We start from the raw sequence: 25,038 nt of genomic DNA on the forward strand, positions 1-25,038 counted from the left end.
ACAACTAAGTTTCCTGTCCTGCAGAAAGGATATTTCACGGTATAGAAAAGAGCTATGCAAGGGTGGGGGGGTCTCCCTATGAATGTCTCTGTGGCTTCACTCCCCCTTCCCGGTAATAGGAGCAGCTGATGTGTGGCTCACAGAGGGTGTAGGGAAGGGAATGTGGAAATAAACCTGCCGGGTAATGCCTCTGCATGCGTGCTTGCTTGGGAACTCCCAGCCGATGGCCCGGGCTCAGCTTTTTCTTACGCTCCTCTCGGACTGCCAGGCCCATGTTTTGCTTTTCTCTCCACTTGGCAGAAAACATTGAGACCATTTTTTTCCTCTTCCTCCAGGTAAGCCGAGGCAGGCAGGAGCCTCGACGAATGTCCTTGCCCTGGACTCTTGGGACAAGGTAAGCAAGCAGGTTCGCCTCTCCAGACAGTGCATCGCTGTCCAGAATGAACCACGGCTTGGGGTGTATTGGGGGGGGGGGGGGGGGGGGGGGTAGTATTTCTCTAGGACGAAATTGCACAAAAACCTTAAAAAAAAAAAAAAATAATAATAGTAATTCTAAAAATACCCCCCTTTCACAAACTGAACAGATATTGAAACTGAACGTGGAGCTGGAGCCCAGCAAACAGGAGCTGAAGCCAATGGGTCAGGCCAAGAGGTGTCCAGCAGAATGGGGAAGACACTGTGTTGGTAGTGAGCGAGTGTGGGTCAGTAAGGCTCGGGGGGTAGATACAGTTACTAAACAGTAGCCTGATAAATATATATATTTATCTCTAGGAATCTACCAGGTCTGTGCAGAGCAGGAGAAAGGCCATGCTCTCTCTCCAAGGCCTGCTGGTCACATGGCCTCCTTTGACTGGTAGGCTCTGTTCAGGGATCACTGGGGGGGGGGGGTAAAAGGTGTCTGAGGAGCCCGATGAGGTGAGGCTGGTGCCCCCTACCTCTCCACACACAAACTCCCCATGGAAGTTCGGTCCCGGTTTCCTGTGCCTGGTGCCCACTGGCACAGTGAACGCTCACGCCTGCTCCTGCTGCTGCTGCTGCTGCTGCTGCTCCAGCTTCTTCTTCACAGATATCCTCTTCTTTCGAGCGGCCAGCATCTCGTAGAAGGGGTCCACGCTCACAGCTGCCCTGCAGTGGGGGGGGGGGGGGGGGGGGGGGGAGAGAGAAAATCAGAGCCAAACTGTGCCCGATGGACTTATGGAGCCAACCCTTCCTCAGGCTGGGGTCAGGGGATGCAGTGTGTAAAGGAGATGGGCCTCTTCCTCTGGCCATAGGACACTCAGTCCTTTAAAACCCACTTATATAAGCTCTCCTTAATAACCACAGGCCTTAAAAATGTTTCTGATCGGCTAAATAGGTCGTTCTTTTTCAAAATATTTGTGAAGCCGCCCATTGCCGGGACGGCTAGTTTCGCCGACTTAGCTTATTTTAAGCGTTGCTGCTAAATTTCTCTAGGCGGACCGTTTAAAATAAGCTAAGCCGGCGAAACTAGTACACTAACGGCCGGATTTTTAAAGGGTTACGCGCATAAGTTATGCGCGTAACCCTTTTAAAACCCCCCCTACGCGCCGCCGAGCCTATTTTGCATAGGCTCGGCGGCGCGCGCAACCCCCGGGACGCGCGTAAGTCCCGGGGCTTCGCAAGGGGGCGTGTCGGGGGCATGCCGGGTGGGCGGTGTGATATTCGGGGGCGTGGTTGAGGCCTCTGGACCAGCCCCCGGGTTGGGTGATGGTGCAGCCAGCGTAACTTTGCCAACAAAGGTAGGGGGAAGGGTTAGATAGGGCCGGGGGGTGGGGGGGTGGGGAGACGGGCAGCGCACGCAGTGCTCGGCGCACGCAAGTTGCACAAACGTGCACTCCCTTGCACGCGCCGACCCCGGATTTTATAAGATACGCACGGCTACACGCGTATCTTATAAAATCCGGCGTGCGTAGATTTAGAAAATCTACCCCTATGATTGTATTCACAATAAAACAGAAACCCTAGCACTAAGCTCACACAGAAAATTAAAAGCAAAAATCGGTATACACTAATATTGCGGTACTTCCTTTTGCTTGTTACCCAGAAGGATACCGGACATTAGACTTGTATTTTTTCCCCCGTGCTTTGCTTGTTTACGTGTAAGGGAGGCGTGCCTCTTCGGCCTAGGGGCAGGGTTACAGCACCTCTGTAATCCTCCTTACGTGATGGACTTGATCCATTCGTCTTTCTCCTCTTGCGTGGGTGCTGAGATGCGCTACACGTTGTGGTTCCCTTCCACCACACGTCCATCTGCCTCTGTCTTGCAGGCTTTGATTAGCTGCCCCTTGTTATTGGGGATGTACAGCTCAAAGCAGTTCTGAAAGAAAGGAAAATTGGTTCTTACCTGCTCATTTTTGCTCCTGTAATACAGCAGATCATTTCCAGACCAGTGGGTTGTGCATCCCTACCAGCAGATGGAGGCGGAGAACAAAAACTTTGGACGAGTCGGGGGGAGGAGGCCTCTTGGGAGGGGGCCACTCAGTTAGGTTAGGCCTCCGTTCAGCCGGGCCCTCCTGCCTCTGCCTTGGAAGTCGAGGCTTCTGACTTCTTCGTGGTGCCGGGGGGGGGGGGGGGGGGGGGGGGGGGGGAATCCCCCTTTCCCCTATGGAGCTGGTTTGCGCACCTCCGGACAACGCTGTACAGCCCGAGCCCCCACAGGGGGTGGGGGAGCAGCCTATGGACTTCTCTCCGGAATTAAAAGGGTAGCAGAGCGGTCAGCGGACCCGTCCAGCAGGGGATCCAAACGTTCTCCTCAGGATCCCCTGGGGCTCCATCAGGCGCGGGGTGACCCGGCCTCTGGGGAGGTGGCTCCAGACACGCAGGGGATGGATCCGGGATCTGATCCCTCCCCAGACCTGGGAGGGATCAGATCGGTTTGGTTTTTCAGTCGAAGGGGGGGAACTCAGATCAGTGGGGCTCGATGCTCTGCTGTGTCCATGGCTCACGGGATCTCTTCTCTGTCTTCCCCCCACCATGGCCTCTCATAGGCCGCGTTCTCAGGTGGATAGAGTCGCATCGCAGGTCCGTGATGCTTGTGGCTCCAGAGTGGCCCAGGCGTCGCTGGTTCGCGGATCTGGTACGACTGGCAGAGGACGGCCCTCTGCGTCTGGCTCATCTTCTGCGTCAGGGGCCTAAATTCTCGGATCGGGTCGATCACTTCTGTCTTGTGGCTTGGCTTTTGCGAGGCGGGGGTTACGTCTGAAAGGGTATTCTGAGTCGGTAATTTCCACTCTTCTTCAAGCTAGGAGCCACGCTACATCGATGGCGTATGCCAGGGTTTGGCAGGTGTTTGAAGGTTGGTGCTTGCAGAGGAACCTGAGCCCTGTGGCTGTGGGGGTGTCCCACATTTGGGATTTTCCTGCAGCAGGAACTTTGAGTTCAGGTAGCTGCTTTGGGAGCCCTCCAAGATGTTGCTCAGGGTCAGAAACTGACGATGCATTCGGACATCATCAGGTTTCTTAGAGGAGCGAAGCATTTGTGTCCGCCAGTGCGCAAAGTATGCCCGGCGTGGAGCTTAAATTTGGTACTCCTCTGAGTATTCGGGAAGTTAACTGCAACACAGAGGGAGCGCGAATTCAATCTGCCCCCTGCTGCGGCAGGCGGCCATCTTGGATTTCGGTTCCATGCGGCAAACCGCAGGAGAGCTCCGATGAAAACGGCACCCACCGAAAAGGAGCCGCACCCGCCAGTGGAAGAAAGCGCCTGCAGACCAAGGCACCGGGGGCCCGCAGCTGCCTGCCCCAAAAGTGTCACTCACACTGCGGGACGTCAGAAAGAACCAGCGCGCACCCTGAAAGAGCAGAGGGAGCCCCCCTCCCTTCAGAAAGCGATTGTGTCTGATGTCGCACCCGCCCGGAGCCCCGGGCTGCCGACCCTCACGCCCCAGACACTGACCGGTCTCCTTCTTGGGCTGCAGTACCCACTGTCCCGGCCAGGCCCCGACCAAGTCCAGAAGCCTACATGAGGAACTTCTTAGGTTCTGATGAAATCACTTTTCTTTTTTTAAATAAAAACTTTAGCCAACCTTAGCAGGACCAGAGGAAACTGGTAACAGCTTCGGAGGCCGAGGGAACAGAAGCCTCTGGTTATCAGGCCTTCCGGCTCCACTGGAGGGATGGCCCGCAACGGTGCCTAACTCTTCAGGGAGAAAAATCACAGCTCAGCTAATCTAAACTAACTACACTTTTTTTTGCTTGTTTTTTTAACTAAACCCTAGACTGCAGGTTTGCATCTCTGCCATCTGCTGGCGTCAGATACTGAGGGACTGCAGGTGGCACTCTCTCTCTTATGTAGCGGTGTCCAAAGTTTTTGTTCTCTGACTCCCATCTGCTGGTAGGGATACACAACCCACTGGTCTGGACTGATCTGAGTATGTACAGGAAATAGAAATAGCCTTGTATTTACTTGCACATAGCTGAACAGAGCAGGGAACAGGAGAGGGCCCACTCCCCCCCGCCCAGTAACTCTCTTCCTGGAAGAGAGCTGCAGCAGGATTCTCACCGGCTTCCTGGGGTCCTCTACTTCCCGAATACTCAGATTCTCCAGGGGGATGATCCCTCGGGGCTCCTTGTCCTGCAGAGAGAGATTGACAAAGGAGGAAAAAAAAGTTACGATTAAACAAAGGATTTTGGCTTGAAAAAAATGGGACTGCAGCTTTTCCGCCTTCACCCCCACCCCAACCTGAAGCCAAAGGCCTCATCCCTATCTAAGCCACAGACTCCCCCAATCGTCGGTCTTCCACCGGCACAAGTAGATAATGTGGGGGCAATGGACGGACAGGACCACCAACCAAGCAACTCGGAAGCTCAGGAGAGAGACAGGCAGAGAGCATACAATGCACCCTGCTGGATCAGGTCCATCAAGCCCAGCATCCATCCCTTTCCTATTGATCCCTCCCAAAAGTAAAACGATGGTGAACCCCCCCCCACTTGCTTGGCTAATAATTGCTTATGGACCTGAGCTCTAGAAACTTGTCCAAACTGTTTGTAAACCCAGCTAGACTACTAGCCATGGCCACATCCTCCAGCAGCAAGTTCCACCGCTTAACTGTGCATCCACTGACCAAATACTCTTTCAAATTTGTTTTTAAATCGGTTACCAGGACTAAGGGGCACGCCATGAAACTATTTGAAAGGGTAAATAACTGTTCCTTGTTCACCTGTTCCAGCCCACTCCTGATCTTATAAACCTCTCTCATGTCCCCTCTCAGCCGTCTCTTTTCCCGGCTGCAGAGCCCTCCCCTGCGCAGCCTCTCATCATAGGAGAGATGTTCCGTCCCCTTTATCATTTGTCGCCCTCCTCTGCACCTTTTCTAGTGCCGCTCTGTCTTCCTTGAGATGGGGGCGGCCAGAACTGCACACAATACTCAAAGTGCAGTCACACCATGGCTCAATACAAAGGCTTTATGATATCCTCTGTTTTATTCTCCGTTCCTTTTCCGATCATTGTTTTTCGACCTCTGCCCAGGATTTCAACATATTGTCCCCAAGGAGTCCAAGGTCCTTTTCCTGGGTAGTAATTGCCAATACAGAGCCCAGCACTGTGTCCGTGTAAACCGGGACTATTTTTCCCTGCGTGCATCACTTTGCACTTGTCCACATTAAAATTTCATCTGCCATTCAGATGCCCAGTCTGAAAGGTCCTTCTGTAACTCCTCAACCTCTTAAGCAGTCACCGGGCCAGAATAGGACACTGCCTCCTATCCCATGCCTTTTAAAGTCTCTCATAGGGAACTTTGTCAAATGCTTTCTGAAAATCCAGATACACTGTATTGATCAACTGGGCCTTATCCATAGACTTAATTACACCTTCAGAGACGTCTAAGAGATTAGCAAGGCATGGCTTCCCGCTGCTAAATCCATGCTGGCTCTTCCCCATTAAGCCAGATTTATCCGTTTGCTCCGTAATTCTGTTCTTAACAAGAGCTGGGGGATTAGATCCGAGGCTGAAGGGCCAGAAAAATAAAGTGTGATAAAACCTCGTTCCAGAAACTCACCGTCGTGTATTCAAAATAATAGAGGCAGTTGTCAGTCAGGATAAACCAGCGTCTCTTCCAGGTCTTCACGCGTCCGCCTGCAGGGAGAGGAGACGGGAACCGAAGGGTCAAGCAAGGGAGGTCAAGAAACACCCTTCCCCACCAGAAGGCAGCAGTGGGACAGGGCCATCTGTGTGTCCGGGGGAGATTCAGTCCCACAGATTACTGCAGGGAGGAAAGCTGCCTCAGAGGTTTTTGGTGAGGAAGAGGGAAGGTTTTCAGGATGGACAGCAGCAGACTCGACATCAGGGGCCCTACACAAAACCTGCTCGCATTCAGTTCAATTTCTTTTATCGTTAAAACGTACCCCGCCCCCACCATTACATGAGAAAAACTCCTGAACATTTAGGCTGGCCCATCATGGCCCATCTACCGTCGACTGCCATTGTCTCACTGGCCCGGCAGTGGGATTAACTAGGCCAAGCCCCATGGAAGTTCTTGAGGAGAGTTTGGGAAGAGGAAGAGTGTGTGGGGGGGGGGGGGGGGGAAGAGTTTGAAAGTCCAGGCACTACCTACCTCCTTGGGGAGTTTATTGTGAGCAGACAGGAGAGCGGGTGTCGTCAGCAGTGAAGCACAGGAGGGGGATTAGGGAGAGAGAGGAACAGGGGAGAATTGGAGACAGAGGAGTGTGGGGAGACAGGGGACGGAGAGAGAAAGAAAAGAAGGAAAACAGAGTTACATTAAGGTAAGCTGGAAAAACAAGGCACATATATAAACTTTGTGGCAGGGTGTGGTGGGGCAGGGGTAGTTGTAATCTCCTGAAGTCCTCACTTTTACACAATGTGTTGCAATCCCCCGCCCCTCCACTCACAGCAAAGGGGTCCCTGCTGACCTCTTAACAGCTCTCTCGCCACCTAAGATCATTACTGCATTCAATACCTCCCTCACCAGCCCACGCCTTGGGGCATCTACTGCGGAGCTCCCCCTTCCCTTGTCAGGTATTGGGGAGGGGGGCGGCTGCAGACTTCAGGCTCTTCCAATGTAGGGAAGGTTTTAGGATCCCCTTCCTATTCAGGCGAGATCAGAAAATGCACTGTGGCTGGAGAGTTTGGATGGAGGGGGAGGGCGGCAGTCCTCACCTAGTTTGAGCAGCCAGCCCTCGCGGTCAGGGTTAAAGAAGGTGTGGGTCAGGTCATTGCCGTCGTCCTCGGGGATCTTGAAGGGTTCGTTCCGGATACTGTCATACAGGTTCTAGGAGCAAGGCAGGAGACGGTGAGTGTTGCCAAGCCCTGCCTTCCCCAATCGCTCTCCTGTGTCCTGCCACTTCCCTACGGTCATTGCAACACCACGCCCCCCCCACCCCCAGCCCTGCTGACATACACAGACAGGACCCCTTTCCTTTCTCCCCCCTACACGTGCCCTCATCAAAGTCCCTCGCACAAGCACACGTTATGTAAACTCAGCCTCTCCCGACCCAAGGGCGCCAGGGAACTAGAACGATGCTAGTGGAAGAAAGACGACGTCCGTCCGTCCTCTCTCACCCGCAGCAGCTCCTCCGGCAGGTCCCCTCCGTCGTTAATGCCGCGGTTCATGGAGATGAAGCGCTCCACCCCGGGCTTGTCCCGTACATTGGGGTTGTGCAGGCTGGTGTTCAGCATGATGACGGCAAAGGACAGAACGTAGCAGGTGTCTGCCAGAGACAAAAAAAAAAAAAGAGGGGCCCGGCCCCCCCAATGGGGATGGAGGGCATGCGTCAGGACTGAGTGCGCTGCACCTTCCCCCCATGCTGTGTTATCTCACGCAATTTAAGACTACGATTTAACAGCAGAGAGAATGTTCCCCTCCGACCTTCAAATGCCCTTCCGTACCTGTAGACTGAAACACTCCTGGGTTGCACAGGCAGTATCTCTGTGCAAAGGCCTCCATCATCCGGTCAATTTTTTGGGCCTCCCCAGGCAGCCGGAAGCTCCACAAGAACTGTCTGCAGCGGAGAGGAGGAAAACAACAGAACGCAAGTGTGAGGGAGGAGAGGGACCGTACAGCATGGAAGAGACAGAGAGCGGCAGCCATGTGCCCCCGTTAAAAGCAAAGGCTCTATTCACAAAACCATAGCCTTCCACCTGCACAGCCTACCTCAACCTGCCCTTTTATCATCAACTAATCCATTGTAAATCCATGCTAAAGAGGAGGGACAGCTGTGTGTAAGCAAGGAGAATTATAGAGAAGTGAAAGGAAAGTTTGTTTTTTACCTGCTAATTTTCATGTGGTACCATGGATCAGTCCAGACTCCCGGGTTCTGCCTCCCCTCCAGCAGGTGGCAACAAAGAAAGTTTTACAGACACTGTAACATAACCTGGGGCGTCACCTGCAGTCCCTCAGTATTTACCTGTACCAAAGCCAAGATGGGAAATAATACCAAAACTCAACTTAATCTACACACCATCCCCCGTCAAATGAGCAGGAGGAGAAAAAACACCAAATCTGAACAAGCCTTACAACCAACGGAACGAGCATGTACAGCCATCACCTGCGCCAGAAATCCAATTGAAAATACTTCCGAATATATGTCATTAGCACAGATCAAGTGGACTCTCCAAACCCTGGGCGGGACTCTGGACTGATCCGTGGTACTACAGAAACGAACATTAGCAGGTAAGAACCAATTTTCCTTTCCCTGTACAAACCCAGAACAGTCCAGACTCCTGGGATGTACCAAAGCTTCCCTAAACCGGGTGGGACTGCAAGAGTCCCGCTCGAAGTACTCTTTCCCCAAAACTGCTAGACTCTGGTGCCTGGACATCCAGGCGATAATGCCGGGAGAAAGTGTGCAAAGATTCCCAAATAGCTGCCCTACAAATCTCTTGTGGCGACACTAACTGACATTCGGCCCAAGATGCTGCTTGTGACCGTGTCGCGTGAGCTCTCAGACCCGAACGGCCCATACAAATGTATGCCGAAGCTATGGCCTCTTTCAGCATAGTGCTATGGTCGCTTTTGAAGCTTTCTGCCCCTTCTTCACACCTCTCCAAACAAAGAAAAGATGATCGGAAACTCAAACTGTTGGTGACTTCTAGATACCGTAACAGTGCCCACCTCACATCCAGACACCTTAACTCCTTATTCAATGCAACCGTCCTATCCAAATTCGGGAAGACTGGCAATTCCACTGTCGGGTTCAAGTGAAGAGAGGAAACAAACTTTGGAAGGAAAGAAGGCACCGTATGCAAAGACACCAGAATCCGAAAACCCGAGGAAAGGTTCTCTACATGACAGGGCCTGTAGCTCAGAACTCGGCCTAGCCGAACAAATTGCTACCAGAAAAATGACTTTTAACGTAAGGTCCTTCAACGTCACTCTGCGCAGCAGTTCGAACAGTGCCCCACACAAAGCTTTAAGAACCAAGTTTAGGCGCCATGGAGGACAAGCTTTCTGCGTCAGGGAACGCAAAATGTTTGACCCCTCGTAAAAAACGTACCACATCTGGTTGTGCAGCCAGAGACAAACCGTGCCTCTTGCCCCTAAGGCACCCCAAAGCAGCCACCTGGACTCTTAATGAGTTGAAAGCCAAACCCTTCGCCAATCCTTGCTGCAAAAAGGACAAAATGTGAGCCACCGAAATCCGAAAGGGATCTACACTATGCTCCCTCCACCAAATCTCAAACACCTTCCACACCTGCCCATTAAGCTAGGGAGGTGGACTTCTTTCTTGCTTGTAACAGAGTGGTAACAATGTCCTCCGGATAACCCTTCTCTCTTATGCGCCTCCTTCTCAAAAGCCAAGCCGCAAGAAAGAAGCAAGCCGCCAGATCCAAAAATATAGAACCCTGGTGGAGCAGATTGGGAAGGTGAGCCAGATGGAGCGGGCTGTCCACTGTGAGATTCACTAGATCTGCGAACCACGGCCGGTGAGACCATTCTGATGCCACCAGAATCACCTGTCCCGGATGACGTTCTATCCTTCGCAAGACTTTGCCCACCAACAGCCACGGCAGAAACACATTCAGGAGAATTCCTTGTGGCCACGGGAGGACCAAGGCATCGACCTCTTCTGCTCCTTGCTCTCTCCTTTGGCTGAAGAATATCAGAGCCTTGGCTTTGCTGCACTTTGCCATGAGGTCCATGCACGGTACTCCCCACCTGCGATGAATCAGGAGCATGGCCTCCTCTGACAACTCCCACTCCCCGGGATCCAACTGTTGGCGACTGAGGAAACCCGCCTGGACATTGTCTAGCCCTGCTATGTGGGAAGTTGCCAGCATCTCCAGGTGGAGCTCTGCCCAGTGGACTAACTCCTGTGCCACTGCTTGACTCTTGGTACCATCCTGTTGGCTGATGTAAGCCACCGTCGTCACACTGTCTGATAATACTCTCACTGGCTTGCCCTGAACAAGAGGAAAGAAGAAGGACTGTAACGCCAGACACTGCTCTTGTCTCCAGACGGTTGATGGACCAAGACGTCTCCACCGGAGACCAGAGTCCCTGCACCACTTGAGCCTGACACACAGCCCCCCCAACCGAAGAGGCAGACGTCGATTGTGACCAGTATCCAATTCGGAACCTCCAAGGGCATCCCACGGTTCAAACTGTCCCGACTCAGCCACCAATCCAGACTCGCCCTGGCATGCTCCGCAAGAGGCAGTGGTAGATGAAATTGCTCCGACTGAAGAGGCCGCATATGAGCAAAGGCCCAAGGGACCAGTTCCAAAGTGGAAGCCGTAGACCCAAGAACCTGCAGATAATCCCAGACTCTGGGACTCGGATTGCTTAGCAATCTTCCAATCTGTCCCTAGATCTTGACAAGCCGCTCCTCGGTGAGAGAAACTTTCCCAAGCCTGGTGTCAAATTGTGCCCCCAGGAACTCGAAAACTTGAGATGGCACCAGCTGGATCTTGGGGAAATTCACAACCCAGCCAAGGGACTGTAAGCGCTGCAGAACTACTGCCACTGACTGATGACAGAGGTCCTCAGACTTCGCTCAAATCAACTAGTCGTCCAAATACAGGTGGACCAGGACACCCTCCTGCCGAAGAACTGCAGCTACCACCACCATCACCTTTGTAAAGATCCTCGGTGCTGTTTCCATTCTGAACAGCAGGGCGCAAAACTGAAAATGATTTCAGAAGATCATAAACCTGAGAAACCTTTGATGGTCCAGACGAATTGGAATGTGAAGATAGGCCTCGGTCAAATCTAAAGAAGCCAAAAACTCCCCCTTGCACACTGCAGCAATCACTGACCTCAGCATTTCCATCCGAAAACAGGGTACGTTCACCTTCTTTAAATCCAGAATTGGACAAAAGGTGCCGTCCTTCTTTGGGACCACAAAATGAATGGAATACCTTCCTAAACCTCTTTCCTCAACTGGCACTATGGCCCTCCAACAGACATAGGCAACTGATGGATTCTACTCGTAAAACTTTATATTTGCTGCTTCAGGCTCCCACTGTCCACTTGAGGCACGGGGGAGAGGGAACTAGTCCCCCTTCAGCAGATAAAGGCACCGGGCATACCCAGGGGTATCCAACCCCTCCCACACGGGAGCTCCTCCACCTGAAGGGATGGCCCCACCAGGACCTACTGACCTTCAGGGAGAGCTAACAAGCCACCTCTATTTTTTTTTTAATTCTCTTTAGACAGCAGGATTTGCACCACCTTCCATCTGCTGGAGACAGAAATACTGAGGGACTGCAGGTGGCACACCAGGTTATGTACAGTGTCAGTAAAACTCTGTCTCCATCTGCTGGAGGGGAGGCAAAACCCAGGAGTCTGGACTGATCTGGGTACTTATGGGGAATGGAATATTTCATGAACAAGGGTCTGGCCACCCTTTCTGTTGGGACAGACTGCCCAATTCCTTCCTTCCTCTCCGCTTTGTTTATGTCACCACAGAGCAAAGAAACGCTCCCCCAACCCCATGCACACTACTCACCGCAGGGCCTGCACCAGGTTGAGGTCCGTGAATTCGTGCAGGTCTACAAAGGCGTGCAGGACAGAGATGTTAAAGTCCTCCCTGGGAGAGGAGATAGGACTCGTTTACAACAGGATCATTTTGCAGCAAAAGGCGGGAAGGGGGAAGGGCAGCACGATACGACCTGAGAAAAAGCACCAAGGGATGTCTCGCTCCCACCGGGCTGGCCACGGAGCACGCTGCAGCCGGACTGGGTAAATGTTTGACACGAGACAACTGGGGTAGGAGAGGTGGCGGCGGCAGCAGCTGTCCAAGAAGGGCGCAACGCACTGTCGGATGAATCCAGCTACACTGGGAGCATCTCCTTCCCCCACGAGCTGGTCTTTGCCGCTTGCTCTCTTTTCCTCCCACCTCCCTCCAAAATGTAAAATGCAGCCCGTGTCCGCCTATTCCTTTGTTCTGGCTCTTATTGTGCTCCTGCTCCTTTGTGGAGAAACAGGCACCATAGTATTAGAGTTACTTATTAATATCAACCTTGCTGTCTCTACACTGAATGCTGGGAGTAAACCAGCCTAGAGAGGAGGACAGTGTGATGCTGTGCAAGTGTCTGAAGCACTAGAACTGCCAAAACACACAGAATTTTAACTACAGTGCCAGATTTTGCCACTAGCAGAATCAGGGAGCCCAGGACAGGAGCATCTCAGCTGGGTGCAGGGTTCTTCTTTTCCCCTCATTACCTCTCTCCCAGATAGTCCCCAATGGCGGTCTTGTTCAGCCCCTCGCCCTTGTAGAGGAAGCGAGCAATCTCCTCTGGCGTGAACCTCACCAGCTCATTCTCCACCAGGAAGAGAATCCCCTGCCAGAACAAGAACAAAAGCGATCAGCTGTTGGGTGGGTGGGGGGAGGGGCATGATGAGAAAGAAACGCCGCTCACATGTGGATCGTGCGCAGAAACCCCCCCCCCCCCCCAAAAAAAACAAAAAACCAAGCAGCAGCGCAAAACCCATTCGAAAATCAGAGAGCACGTGCAGAGCTAGCAGAGGCAATGTGTGAAAGGACACTCCGGGCTTCTCCTGCCCACGCAGGGGAGGAAGTGATGGGCCCTGTTTCGCTGGCTGGACAAACACGTCAGCACGGGCACAGGCCCTTACAAAACCCAGAGAGAGATTTAGGGAGAACTCGGCCTACCTTCTTTGGGTCCATATTGAATTTCTTCCTCCCCATGCCAATTTTCCGGTTTCTCTGCAAGGTTTTGCTATAGGTGAGGGAAAAGAAACAAAAAGGTGAGAAAACATTAAGCCGCACCACCCACCCCAACATCACAACTGGAGAAATTACTTACCTGATAATTTTGTTTTCCTTAGTGTAGACAGATGGACTCGGGACCAATGGGAAATGCTCCCCTGCCAGCAGATGGAGACGGAGTCAGGTTTCAAAGTTGACGTCACCCTACATACATCCCTGCAGTGATCTCAGCCCTTCAGTATTCTCTTCAAACGCCACCGTGGGCATACTATTGAAAAAAAAATGGATAACCGTAACTGTACTCAACCAAACAAACACTGAACCCCAGTAAGATTACAGATGCCCTGATCTAGGGACTGGATGAAGGCTTACCAGTCATCTCTTGGAATCGATATTCATTTCACGGGCAATTCCTTGGCATTGTTCTTGGGCAGCCGTGGGAGGGATGCTAAGTCCATCTGTCTACACTAAGGAAAATGAAATTATCAGGTAAGTAATTTCTCCATTTCCTAGTGTGTAGCCAGATGGACTCAGGACCAATGGGATGTACAAAAGCTGCTCCCTATCGTGGTGGGAGGCTGCCCATGGTCCGGTTAACACCGCCCTTGCAAAGGCTGCGTTCTCCCGGGCCTGAACATCCAGGTGATAGAAACTGGAGAAGGTGTGCGAGGAGGATCACGTCGCCGCCCGGCAGATAGCGACAGGAGACAGCAGTCCAACTTCCGCCCATGAGACCGCCTAGTGGAATGAGCTTTAACCTGAAAAGGTAATGGCTTTCCTGCCTCCACACAGGCTCCCATGATCACCTCCTTAATCCAGCGAGCTATGGTAGCCCACGAAGCTGGTTCACCCTGCTTCCTTCCACCGTGGAGGACAAACAGGCGATCTTGTCTTTCGGACCACTTCTGAAACTTCCAGATATCGCACCAAAAGTCTACTGACATTCAAATGGTGTCCTTGTGCTTATCTAGGGATGGCAAAGAAATGGACAGATTCAAATGAAACTCCGAGACTACCTTGGGTAAGAAGGATGGAACGGTACAAAGCTGCAACGCTCCTGGAGTCATCCTGAGGAACGGTTCCAGACACGACAATGCCTGCAGTTCAGAGAAGAGACGTGCCGAGCATAGAGCCACCAGGAACACCGTTTTCAAGGTTAATAAATGCAAGGAAAGACTGCACATTGGCCGAAAGGAGGACCCTGCCAAAAATTTTAATACTAGATTAAGCTCCCATAAGGGAACCGGCCACCTTAAGGGTGGCCAGAGGTGCTTCACTCCTTTCAGAAAACAGGCCACGTTCGGCAGAGCAGACAGGCGGGTTCCGTTCACCTCGCCCCTGAAACAAGAGACAGCTGCTACCTGGACCTTCAGGGAGTTAAGAGTCAAACCTTTATTCAAGCCGTCCTGCAAAAATCCCAGAATTAGTGGGATTTTGACTGCCTGAGGGGGGACACTGCGTTCCTCGCACCAGGCCTCAAATACTCTTCAGACCTGCACACAAGCTAGGGACGTAGAGAACTTCCACGGTGGAGCAAGGTGGCAATTACTGCTGCCGAATATCCTCGCTTCATCAGGCGAGCCCTTTCAAGGGCCAGACTGTAAGACAGAATAGAGTTGAATCCTTGTGAAGGACCGGCCCCTGCTGTAGCAGGTCTCTGTGCGGTGGGAGGCACGGGGGGGGGGGTCTCCACCAGGAGTCTCCGTATGTCCACATACCATGGACACCTGGGCCAATCTGGAGCTACTAGTAGGAATAATCTCCTGTGGTGCTCGATGCTGTGAATGACCCTGCCCAGCAGGGGCCACGGAGAGAAGCCGAATAGCAATTTTTCTTCTGGCCAGGTCTGAATGACAGCATAGATCCCTATAGACCACTGATCTCTTCTGCAACTGAATAATCGGGGAACCTTCGCATTGCGAGATGCAGCCAGCAGGTCAATGGATGGGAGACCCCAGCGATCTACTATCAGCTGAAAGGCTTTGACTGATAATGCCCACTCTCCTGGATCCAGACTCTCCCTGCTTAGAAAGTCTGCTCTGATATTGTCTTTTCCTGCGATGTGGGAGACTGAGATCATCTGTAGATGTATTTCCACCCATTCCATAAGGAGATCTATCTCCTGCGACACTTGCTGACTCTTGGTTCACCTGGCCATTGATGTAGGCTACCATTGTTGCATTGTCCGACATTACACAGACCACTTGACCCTGGAGTTTGTGGGTGAATTGTAGACATGCCAATCTGACTGCCCAGGCTTCCAGGTGGTTGATGTTCCACAGGGCCTCTTCCCCGGTCCAATGTCCCTGAGCCATCACTTTCTGACAGTGAGCTCCATTGCCCTGGAGGCTCGCGTCTGTTGCGAGGACCAGCCAGTTCAGAGAGGACAGGGGTACACCCCTGCTCAGATGAGCTTCCTGCAGCCACCACTGGAGCCGAGAGCATACTCCCATCGGTAAGTGGAGGCAAATCGAATAGTCTTGAGACTGCGGGTTCCAAAATGACAGTAGAGAGCGTTGAAGTGGTTGCATGTGTGCCCTCGCCGCCATCAAACCGAGAACCTGGAGATAGCTCCACACAGTCGGGCGTATTGTGCTGATCAACTGACACACTTGGGACATCCACTTCCTTATCCGCGTGGTCGGAAGGAAGATCTTGCCCTGCTTGCTGTCGAACCGGACTCCCAGATAGTCCAAGGACTGGGAGGGCTTGAGATTGCTTTTGTCCAGGTTTACAACCCAACTGAGTTCCTGAAGCAAGAAAGTCACTCTGTTGGTCACCCGGAGATTCTCTTCCACAGACTTGGCCTGGATCAACCAGACGTCCAAGTACGGGTGCACCAGGATTCCCTTTTTTCTCAATGCTGTCGCTATGACCACCATAATCTTGGAGAATGTTCTGGGGGCGGTGGCTAGGCCAAAGGGCAGTGCCTGGAACTGATAATGGCGACCCAGTACCGCAAAGCGTAGGAAACATTGGTGTTCTTGACGATTGGAATATGTAGGTAGGCCTCGGATAGGTCCAGGGAGGTTAAGAACTCTCCCGATTGTATGGCCATTATCACGGAGTGTAGGGTTTCCATGTGGAAATGATTCACTCGTAGATGTCTGTTGACGCTCTTGAGGTCCAGGATGGAGCGAAAAGAACCTTCCTTCTTGAGTACAATGAAATAGATGGAATAATGCCCCATATTTTCCTGGGGCGCAGTTACTGGGATTATAGCCCTCATCCTGAGGAGCCTTAAAAGAGTAGTTTCCACTGCCTGCTTCTTATGCTGGGAGTGGCAAGGAGACATCATTAATATGTCCTGAGGAGTGCTGTGAAATTCCAGCGCATATCTTTCTCATATGACCTCCAGTACCTATTTGTCCGAAGTGATCGACCCACCTCTGATAGAAGAGGGACAGTCGACTTCCTATCTCCTCGTTCCGACAGTGGGTTTGCAAAATTTCATTGGGAGGTTTGGGACAAACCTGAACCTGCCCCTCTCTTGGGCTGTCGATTACAAAAGGACTGAGACTACCCAAAGGGCCACCTCTGAAATGTCGAGTTTCTGTAGGGGCGAAAGCATTGGGAGCCTCTAGATCGACCCCTCATAGGCGAGGAGCACTGTAACTGCTTTCTCTTATCTTCTGGTAGCCGGGGAACTGGAGATTCACCCCATTTACCAGCCAGCTTTTCCGAGTCGCTTCTGAAAAGGAGTGATCCTTTAAAGATTTGCCATGGAGGTTGCATCTGCTAACCAATTCCGCAGCCATAGCTGTCTTCTGGCCACTACTACTGAGGCCATTCCTCTGGCCGAAATACGGACTAGATCCGAGCTCACGTCAGCTAAAAAGGCGACAGCGGGTTCCATAACCGCTCTGGAATTCACCCGAGTCATCCACCTCCTGAGAGAGGAGTAGGCACAAACGAGCTATCAGGGCATAACAAGAAGCAATCTGTAAGGTCATCGCTACTGCATCAAAGGCCTGTTTAAGGACGGATTCCATCTGTCTATCGTGCTCATCCTTTAAGGTCGCTCCTCCCTCCACTGGGATAGTTGTTCGCTTAGAAACGGCACAGAACATGGCATCCACTTAAGGGAAACGCAAACGTTCTCTCACTGCTGGATTGAGTGGGTATAGAGCTCCTAACGCCCGTCCCCCTTTAAAACTTGCTTCTGGGGCATCTCATTCCAGATCAATCAACTCCTGGATGGCTTCCAATACTGGAAAGTAGCAAGAGACTTTCCGTAGGGAAATCAGAATGGGATTCTTCTTTGGTTCTGTCATAGAGTCCACCCCAGGAACTCCCAGCATCTTCAGGGTCTGGGAAACCAGGGCCAGCAATTCTTCGCTATGGATAAACCGTAACATGGTCCGATACGGTTCTAAACCAAGAGGAATTTCCCCATCTTTCAAGGAATCTGTATCCTCCTCTTTGTCGTGCCATCCAGGTCCCTGCCAGGGATACCTTTGGTGAGGAGAGGCATGCCTCGCCTCTGCCGATAAGACTGGGAGAGGGAGGGCTTACCGGCTGAGGTTCTGTCCGGACAGGGGCAAGTGAGGTAGCAGACTGCGTCTGTACGAAGGTTTGAAGGCCTTGAAAGAATTCCAACCAAGAGAAGGCAGCCGGGTCCATGCCTAACCCAGGAATAACTGGGGTAGGTGCTGCTGAATTTCCTTCTCCCATGGATGATCCAGTCACAAGGGTACTCAGATCCCAGGCCAACTCTCCCTGGACTTCCTCACAGTTTTGACATAAGTTAGAATCCAGGTCAGACTGTGACGCCCTAATATGACAAGCAGCGCAGAGAGAAAGGTGCTTATGTTTCTTGGCTGCCGGAGCCATTGATGGCGGTAACTGTGTGCTGTCGGCTCGCGCTTAAAATGTTATGCGCACAGATTTCAGGCACCTAGGTGGGACGTGGCGAGGCGCACGCACAGCACGTGCGCCTGGCTTTACCTGTAATCAGCGCTTAGTAGGTTGTGCGCGTATGTACGCACGCGATGTTATGCACATTGCGCATACCGACGTTCTATGGAGGGCAATACGGCACACACAAAGAAGTATGCAAGATGGCGCCACCGCGACCTACCATGGGGTGTGCAGACCAAGCCTAAAGCAGGACCTAGCCCACTGGGGGGGGGGGGGGGGGCACTCAACCCATTCAGAAGCCCACTTCTCCTTACCCCAACGGGATCAGGAATAACTCCTTGCACGCTGAGCAAGGAGACTGGATGAAGTCTTACCGAAACCCCTCCAAATGTCTCTGAATCAGGAGATAAATCTCTCTCTCTTTTTTTTTTAAACTTACCTAGGCTTAGCGCTTACCGGCTGAGTACAGAGACTGTGTCCAGCTGCGGGGAGGAGAGGGCTTTGGCTGTCGCCGCTGTGCTCAGCTTCCTGCACCCGCTACCTTTCAGCTGCTTAAGCAGCAAAGTCCAGGCTGGGAACCGGCTATGGGACCAAGGCACACCTCTGAGGGATCTCGGAAATCGCCTCAGGAATTCTCAACTAGGGGAGGGACCTTTTAGGTATCACTGCAGGAGAGCGGGGCTCAATCTTATTCTCCAATTTAAATGTAGAATTTCTCCTTCCAAAAAGTACAGCAATCCCCACAGGGAGAGGTACATCCACCATCTGCTGAAGATGGAGAAATACTGAAGGGCTGAGGTAACTAAATGGGGTGTATCTAGGGTGACTTCAGCTTTGAAATCTGACTCCGTCTCCATCTGCAGGCAGGGGAGCACAACCCATTGGTCCTGAGTCCATCTGGCTACACGCTAGGAAATTCCTGGCATTTTCAGCAACCTTCTCCACCCTTCCCATTTCAGCCCTCTGTGCTGTAGCGTCAAATCCTCTCTTCTTTCTCCTGCTAAATGGAATACCAGCATCCTACTCCTCCCTTTTTGTTTTTTTTTTTATGCCAGGCCTTTTCAACACCCACTGCTCCCCAGGGTCTCCTCGGATTCCCCCTTGCTGCCTTTGCTCATCTCCGCCAGGTGATCTCCAATCACAGAAGGTGGTGTACATCAGCCCCATCAAAGGAGTGGCCCCAGACAGCAAAGCTCAGGAGCTCAGCGGAGATTTATATACTGGTGCCCTGCCCTCCCATTTTTTTTTTGCTGTGACACAGCCAGGTTTAGCCTGAAGGAAGATTGGAGACAGAGTGCCTAAGGGGAAAAAGCACTTCCTTCCCTCCCCATTGGAAAAAGGCACCCTCACCTGCCCTCATTGGCCTCCAGCCCCTCCACCTCGCTCATGGCATCGCTCAGCTCATCCCGCAGCCTCTGAATCTCCACCAGCAGCTCTTGCTTCCTGCGCCGAATGTTCTCCAGCTCGATGCGCTCCTCTGGGGTGAGGTCCGGGGGCACTGAGACATGGCAGGGGGGAAAGGAAGAGTTGGAAAAGGGGAGCTGGGAAAAGTACAGCCACCTGGTCAGACTACCTGGGAAACCCATCCAACTAGTGGCGCACTTCCTCACGTTCCACAGTCAGGTGCACAGATTAAGAAGTCAATATTTCCCCTATGTGAGGTTACCCCATAATTAAAACTCTTCCTCGCCATCTCCTTTCTGGGACCTCAGAGTGGCCTAGCCATTCCCAGAATTACACAGTCTGTGTGACAGAAGATGTACACTGCCAAAAGGAAAATGGGTTCTTACCTGCTAATGTTCGTTCCTTTAATACCACAGATCAGTCCAGACTCCTGGGTTTTTGCCTCCCCGCCAGCAGATGGAGACATAGGAAGTTTCACGGACACTGTACATAACCCAGGTGTCACCTGCAATCCCTCAGTATGACCTGTACCCAAGCCGAGATGACTATAACATTAAGAACCTTAAATACAAACTCTCCCAGAAAGCATGAGGAAGAGAGGTTGCAACAAAATTAAAAACTCGCTCCCCCCAAAAATTAGCGCAAGTAAACAGCATTGAAAACCTCCAACAACTCTACATTATACATTAAATACCAGTACGAGTGGACTCCTCCAGTGGGTAATGGGTAGGGCTCTGAACTGATCTGTGGTACTACAGGAACTAAAATTAGCAGGTAAGAACCAATTTTCCTTTCCAATACAGACTCCTGGGATGCACCTAAGCTCCCCTTAACAGACTGGGACTTGGAGAGTCCCACTCGCAGAACACTCACCCAAGCACATGGAAGCCGGAGCCCCAACATCCAAATGAAAATGTCTGGTGAAAGTGTGCAGCGACTTCCAAGTCACTGCCTCCAAATCTCCTGCAGACACACCTGTTGTGATTTGGCTTTAGAGATTGCCTGAGGACGCATCAAGTCAGCTCTTAAGCTCTCAGGCACAGGATGACCCTTAGTTATATCAGTCAATCCAAACGGCTCCTTAAGCCACCAAGCAAATGTAGCCCTAGAAGACTTACACCCCTTCTTTGGATCCCTCCACAGAACAAAAAGATGATCCGATCTACGAAAATCATTAGTGATTTACAGATACCTCTTCAAAGCACGCACTACATCCAAGAGCCTAAGTTCTCTCGCTTGACATGTGGAGGAATCAAAATCCAGAAAGGCCGGGAGATCCACTGTCTGACTAAGATGGAACGCCGAATCCATCTTTGGCAGAAAGGAAGGCACAGTGCGTAACAATACCACCTAATCCGAAATCAGCAGAACGAGATCTCGACACGACAAAGTCTGGAGCTCTGAAAATCTCCTATCTGAACAAATAGCCATCAATAAATAAACACCTTGAGAGTCAAGACTTTAAAGTTGTCCTCCTTAGAAGTTCAAATAGAGCCGCACATATCCCTCTCTGCACCAGATTAAGATGCTACGATGGACAAAACTTTTGCCCTGAAGGTCGCAAATTCTTAGCCCCTCAAAAAAACCATATGACATCTGGATGTGTGGACAGAACATATCCCTGCATCTTAACCCAGAGAAAACCCAAGGCCAGTCCCTGGACTCTCAGAGAGTTAAAAGGCCAGACCCTTGATGAAACTCTCCTGAAGAATAGCCAAAATATGAGATACCATAGCCCGAATAGGCTGCACTCCGTTCACTACACCCCAGGCCTCGAAGACCAAACTCTCACATACACCAAGGATGTGGAAGGCCACCTGGCCCACAAAGACATGGAAGGTTGCCTGGCCTGCAATAAGGGAGTAAAAACTGCTTTGGAATACCCCTTCCGCCTCAGCAGGCTCCTCTCAAAAGCCCGGCCGCAAGACAGAAGTGAGCCGCCTGATCTGAAGTTACAGGGCCCTGGCGGAGAAGATTCGGCAGATGGCCGAACCTCAACGGGCCCTATTGACCATATCTGCGATCCATCGTTAATGTGGTCATCACCAGAATGATGTAAGCCTGGATGCATCTCTATCTGCCGCAACACCTTTCTCACCAGTGGCCATGGAGGAAAGACACAAAGAAGACTGCCTCGAGGCCATGGTAGAACAAAAGCATCAATTCCTTCTGCCCCGTGTTCTCTGCCTTGGCGTTTCACTTGGTCGCCATTAAGTCCATATGGGGATACCTCATGTCTTATGGATGAGACTCGTAACTGCCTCCGACAGCTCCCACTCCCCGGGGGTCTAATTTTGACTGAGAAAAATCCACCCAAACATTGTCCACTCCAGTCATGTGAGACGCTGCTATTCTCTCAAAGTGCTGTTGTGCCCAGATAATCAACTCTTGGGCCTCCTGAGCCACCACCCGACTCTTGGTTCTTCCCTGCCAGGAGTAGCCTAGTGGTTAAAGCAGCGGGCTATAAGCCAGGACACCAGGGTTCTAGTCCCACTGTCGCTCCGTGTGACCTTGGGCAAGTGATTTTACCCTCCATTGCCAGCCCTCTGGGGATAGGAAAATATCTACAGTACCTGAATGTAATCTGCTTTGAAGTGCTGAAAAAAAAGTGTGAAAAGTGGAATATTAAAAAAAAAAAAAAAGTCTAATAGGCCCCCGTAACCAAGGCAGAAAGACCAAGAAACCTCTTTCTTTGACCATTAGCCCTACTCCAACTGTTTTTGGGTACTTGCCAGGTTCTTGTGGCCTGGATTGGCCTCTGTTGGAAACAGGATGCTGGGCTTGATGGACCCTTGGTCTGACCCAGTATGGCATTTTCTTATGTTCTTATCCCAATATACTATTCCCCAACCGGAAATGCTAGCAGTAGTGGTATCACCCTTTCTGGAACCTCTAATTCCACACCAGGCTCCAGATTGGTCCGAATAAGGAACCACAAAAAACTATCTCTGCCTTCCCCCTCGAGCAGAAGGGGGGAGATGGAACTCCTCTAATAACAGATTCCAGCGGGACAGAAGAGCCCTCTGAAAAGGCCAAATATGCAATGTTGATGCCATTGAACCTAGGACCTGTACCTAGGATCTGAAAATAGTTCCAGACCTTAGGTATTGAAAGTTTGACCCTGGAACTTCAGCAACCTCTCTTCCGTGAGAACACTCTTCCCTCCAATGTGCTGATACTCTAGTGCCTGAGAGGGAATGAGATGGCTCTTCGTTGGATTCACCCCCAACCAAAAGACTTCAAGAGCAACCAACTGCCAACAGAGGACTTCTGATTTCACACGAATGAACCAGCCGTCCAGATATGGATGCACCAACACCCCCTTCCTTTCGTAAGACTGCTGCCATCACTACCATGGTACTTGCCAGGTTCTCCTAAACCCTAGAATCTCCAGGTACCCTGCAGAGATTTCCGCAGGGTTCTCAGGCTCCAGGGGAAAAGGACCACCAGATATCTCTACTCCCACACTATCTGGGTATGAGCTTAAGAAGGGACACCAACCCCCTAACTCACCCGCCTCAACCAGGATGGATGGCCCCTCCAGGACCTAACAATCTCCTGGGAGGACTCTCTTCTTCTTCCTTTTTCTTTTAAATCTACTCTAGACTGAAGGTTTTACACCTTTACATCTGCTGGAGACAGAGGAATACTGAGGGACTGCAGGCGATACACTGGGTTATGTACAGTGTCAGTGAAGCTTTCTCTGTCTCCATCTGCTGGCAGGAATGCAAAACCCAGGAGTCTGAATTGAACTGGGTATGTACAGGAATATCAGCTTTTTGGCATTACAGAGGTGGAGATAATTTATTTGTAATGATGAGACCGAGTAAGCAAAAGGACCTTTGACTCTTAGACTGCACATAAAGAGATATCTTTAGATCACGTGCTTGGCAATATTGTACCATAAATTCACACACAGAGAGACCATAGGGTGTGTAAACTTCCCATGCACACAGATTTTGTCCCACCACAGGAGGGCGGGAACAATAATTACAAGACTGGAGACAAGCAGATATGGTTCCTCTTCACAAAAAGAGAAGGCTGGGAATTACGGCTGGTTAGTCTGACTTCTGTGGTTAGTGAATGAATGGAATCGCTGCTAAACAAAAAAAAAAAAAAGAGGACAGTGAATTACAAGATCTGAGGCAGCATGGTTTTACCAGAGGTAGGTCTTAACAGACAAATCTGATTAATTTCTGTGACTGGGTGACCAAAGAATTGGATTGGGGAGAGGGCTAGATGTAGTGTACTTGGATTTCAGCAAAAATTCCGACACAGTAACGCATAGGCAACTTATAAAGAAGTTGGACCAAGTTCCTGGAGGAGACGTCAATAAACTATTATTAACCAAGCAGACCTAAGAAATAGCCACTACGTCTCACTGCGCGATATTAGCATGGGAACTATTTTCTGAATAAGATCTTACCAGGTACTTGTGACCTAGATTGGCCACTGTTGGGTACTGGGCTCGATGGGCCCTTGGTCTGATCCAGTATGGCAAATTCTTAGGTTCTGAAACTGGGCACTCTTGGCATGGGCCCTACAGTGACCGACTGGGTTAGAAACCGGTTGACCGGAAGGCGACAAGAGATAGTAGAAAATGGAGTTCCCCATTACTAGCCGTGTGCCACAGGGATTAGTCCTGGGACTGATTCTTTTCAACATTTTTGTAAGCGACATTCCAGAGAGACTATCAGGAAAGGTTTGTCTTTTTGCAGATAATACCAAATTCTGCACCAGGGTAGACACCCAGGAAAGTATGGAAAATATGAGGAGGGATGTAGCGAAATTTGAGGAATGGTCCAGAGACTAGTAGCTAAGATTTAAAGCTAAGAAATGCAGAACCATGCATTTGGGCTGCAAAAAAAAAAAAAAAAAACCCCCAAAAAAAACCAAAGGAGAGGTACAGTATAGGGATAAAATCTTAAGGCGTGTGGAAAAAGCAATGACAAAAGCCAGGAAGATGCTTGGGTGCACAGGGAAATGAATGGTTAGCAGAAAAAAAAAAGGAGGTAATATTGCTCTTACATAATTAGACTTCACTTGGAATACTGTGTACAGTTCTAGAGTATAAACAGGATGGAGCCGGTCCAGAGGGGGGCTACTAAAATGATCAGTGGTCTTCATTATAAAACATGGGGAGAAACTTAAAGATGTAATCATGCATACCCTAGAGCAGAGCTTTCCAAACTTTTCATGTTGGTGACACACTTTTTAGACAAACATAATTTCACGACACGGTAATTCAGTCTACTAGTAAACCAGAGGTTAAAGGTTAAACGAACGAAACATATTTTGACAATTTATGTATGTTTCCTTAAATATATACATAAATAAAATGTTTCACGACACAACCTATCTCATGAAAACCTTAAATTTATATTAAAAATATATATTCCAAGATTCATGTTATTGTTATAATTTATGAGAAACAATAATAAAACAAATTGTCGGTCTCCCACACACTCATCTCTCTCCTCCCCCCAGCACATGTCTGGCCCCCACACACTCATATCTCTCCCCCTCAAGCACATGTCTGTCCCCCCAGCACGTTTGCCCCCCACTCACTCATCTCTCTCCCCCCAGCACATGTCTGGCCCCCACACTCATGTACCTCGTCTTTTTGATT

At 50.8% G+C, this 25,038-nt stretch overlaps 1 protein-coding gene across 1 annotated transcript in view; it reads right to left on the reverse strand.

Moving 5' to 3' along the window:
• Positions 1 to 545: 545 nt before the first annotated feature.
• The window catches only part of CYTH2 (cytohesin 2), a 31,477-nt gene continuing 6,984 nt past the window's right edge, over positions 546 to 25,038 (reverse strand). Inside the window, exons 2-12 of the mRNA XM_029585463.1 lie at positions 19,356 to 19,503; positions 13,089 to 13,155; positions 12,638 to 12,756; positions 11,922 to 12,002; positions 7,861 to 7,973; positions 7,534 to 7,682; positions 7,131 to 7,243; positions 6,014 to 6,092; positions 4,519 to 4,590; positions 2,181 to 2,335; positions 546 to 1,125 (exon numbers count right to left, since the gene is read on the reverse strand). Of these exons, the coding sequence (XP_029441323.1) occupies positions 2,234 to 2,335; positions 4,519 to 4,590; positions 6,014 to 6,092; positions 7,131 to 7,243; positions 7,534 to 7,682; positions 7,861 to 7,973; positions 11,922 to 12,002; positions 12,638 to 12,756; positions 13,089 to 13,155; positions 19,356 to 19,503 (1,043 nt within the window). The 3' untranslated portion in view covers positions 546 to 1,125; positions 2,181 to 2,233. The remainder of the gene's footprint in view (positions 1,126 to 2,180; positions 2,336 to 4,518; positions 4,591 to 6,013; positions 6,093 to 7,130; positions 7,244 to 7,533; positions 7,683 to 7,860; positions 7,974 to 11,921; positions 12,003 to 12,637; positions 12,757 to 13,088; positions 13,156 to 19,355; positions 19,504 to 25,038) is intronic.

Source organism: Rhinatrema bivittatum, chromosome 19 (genome assembly GCF_901001135.1).
Source record: "Rhinatrema bivittatum chromosome 19, aRhiBiv1.1, whole genome shotgun sequence".
NCBI lineage: Eukaryota > Metazoa > Chordata > Amphibia > Gymnophiona > Rhinatrematidae > Rhinatrema > Rhinatrema bivittatum.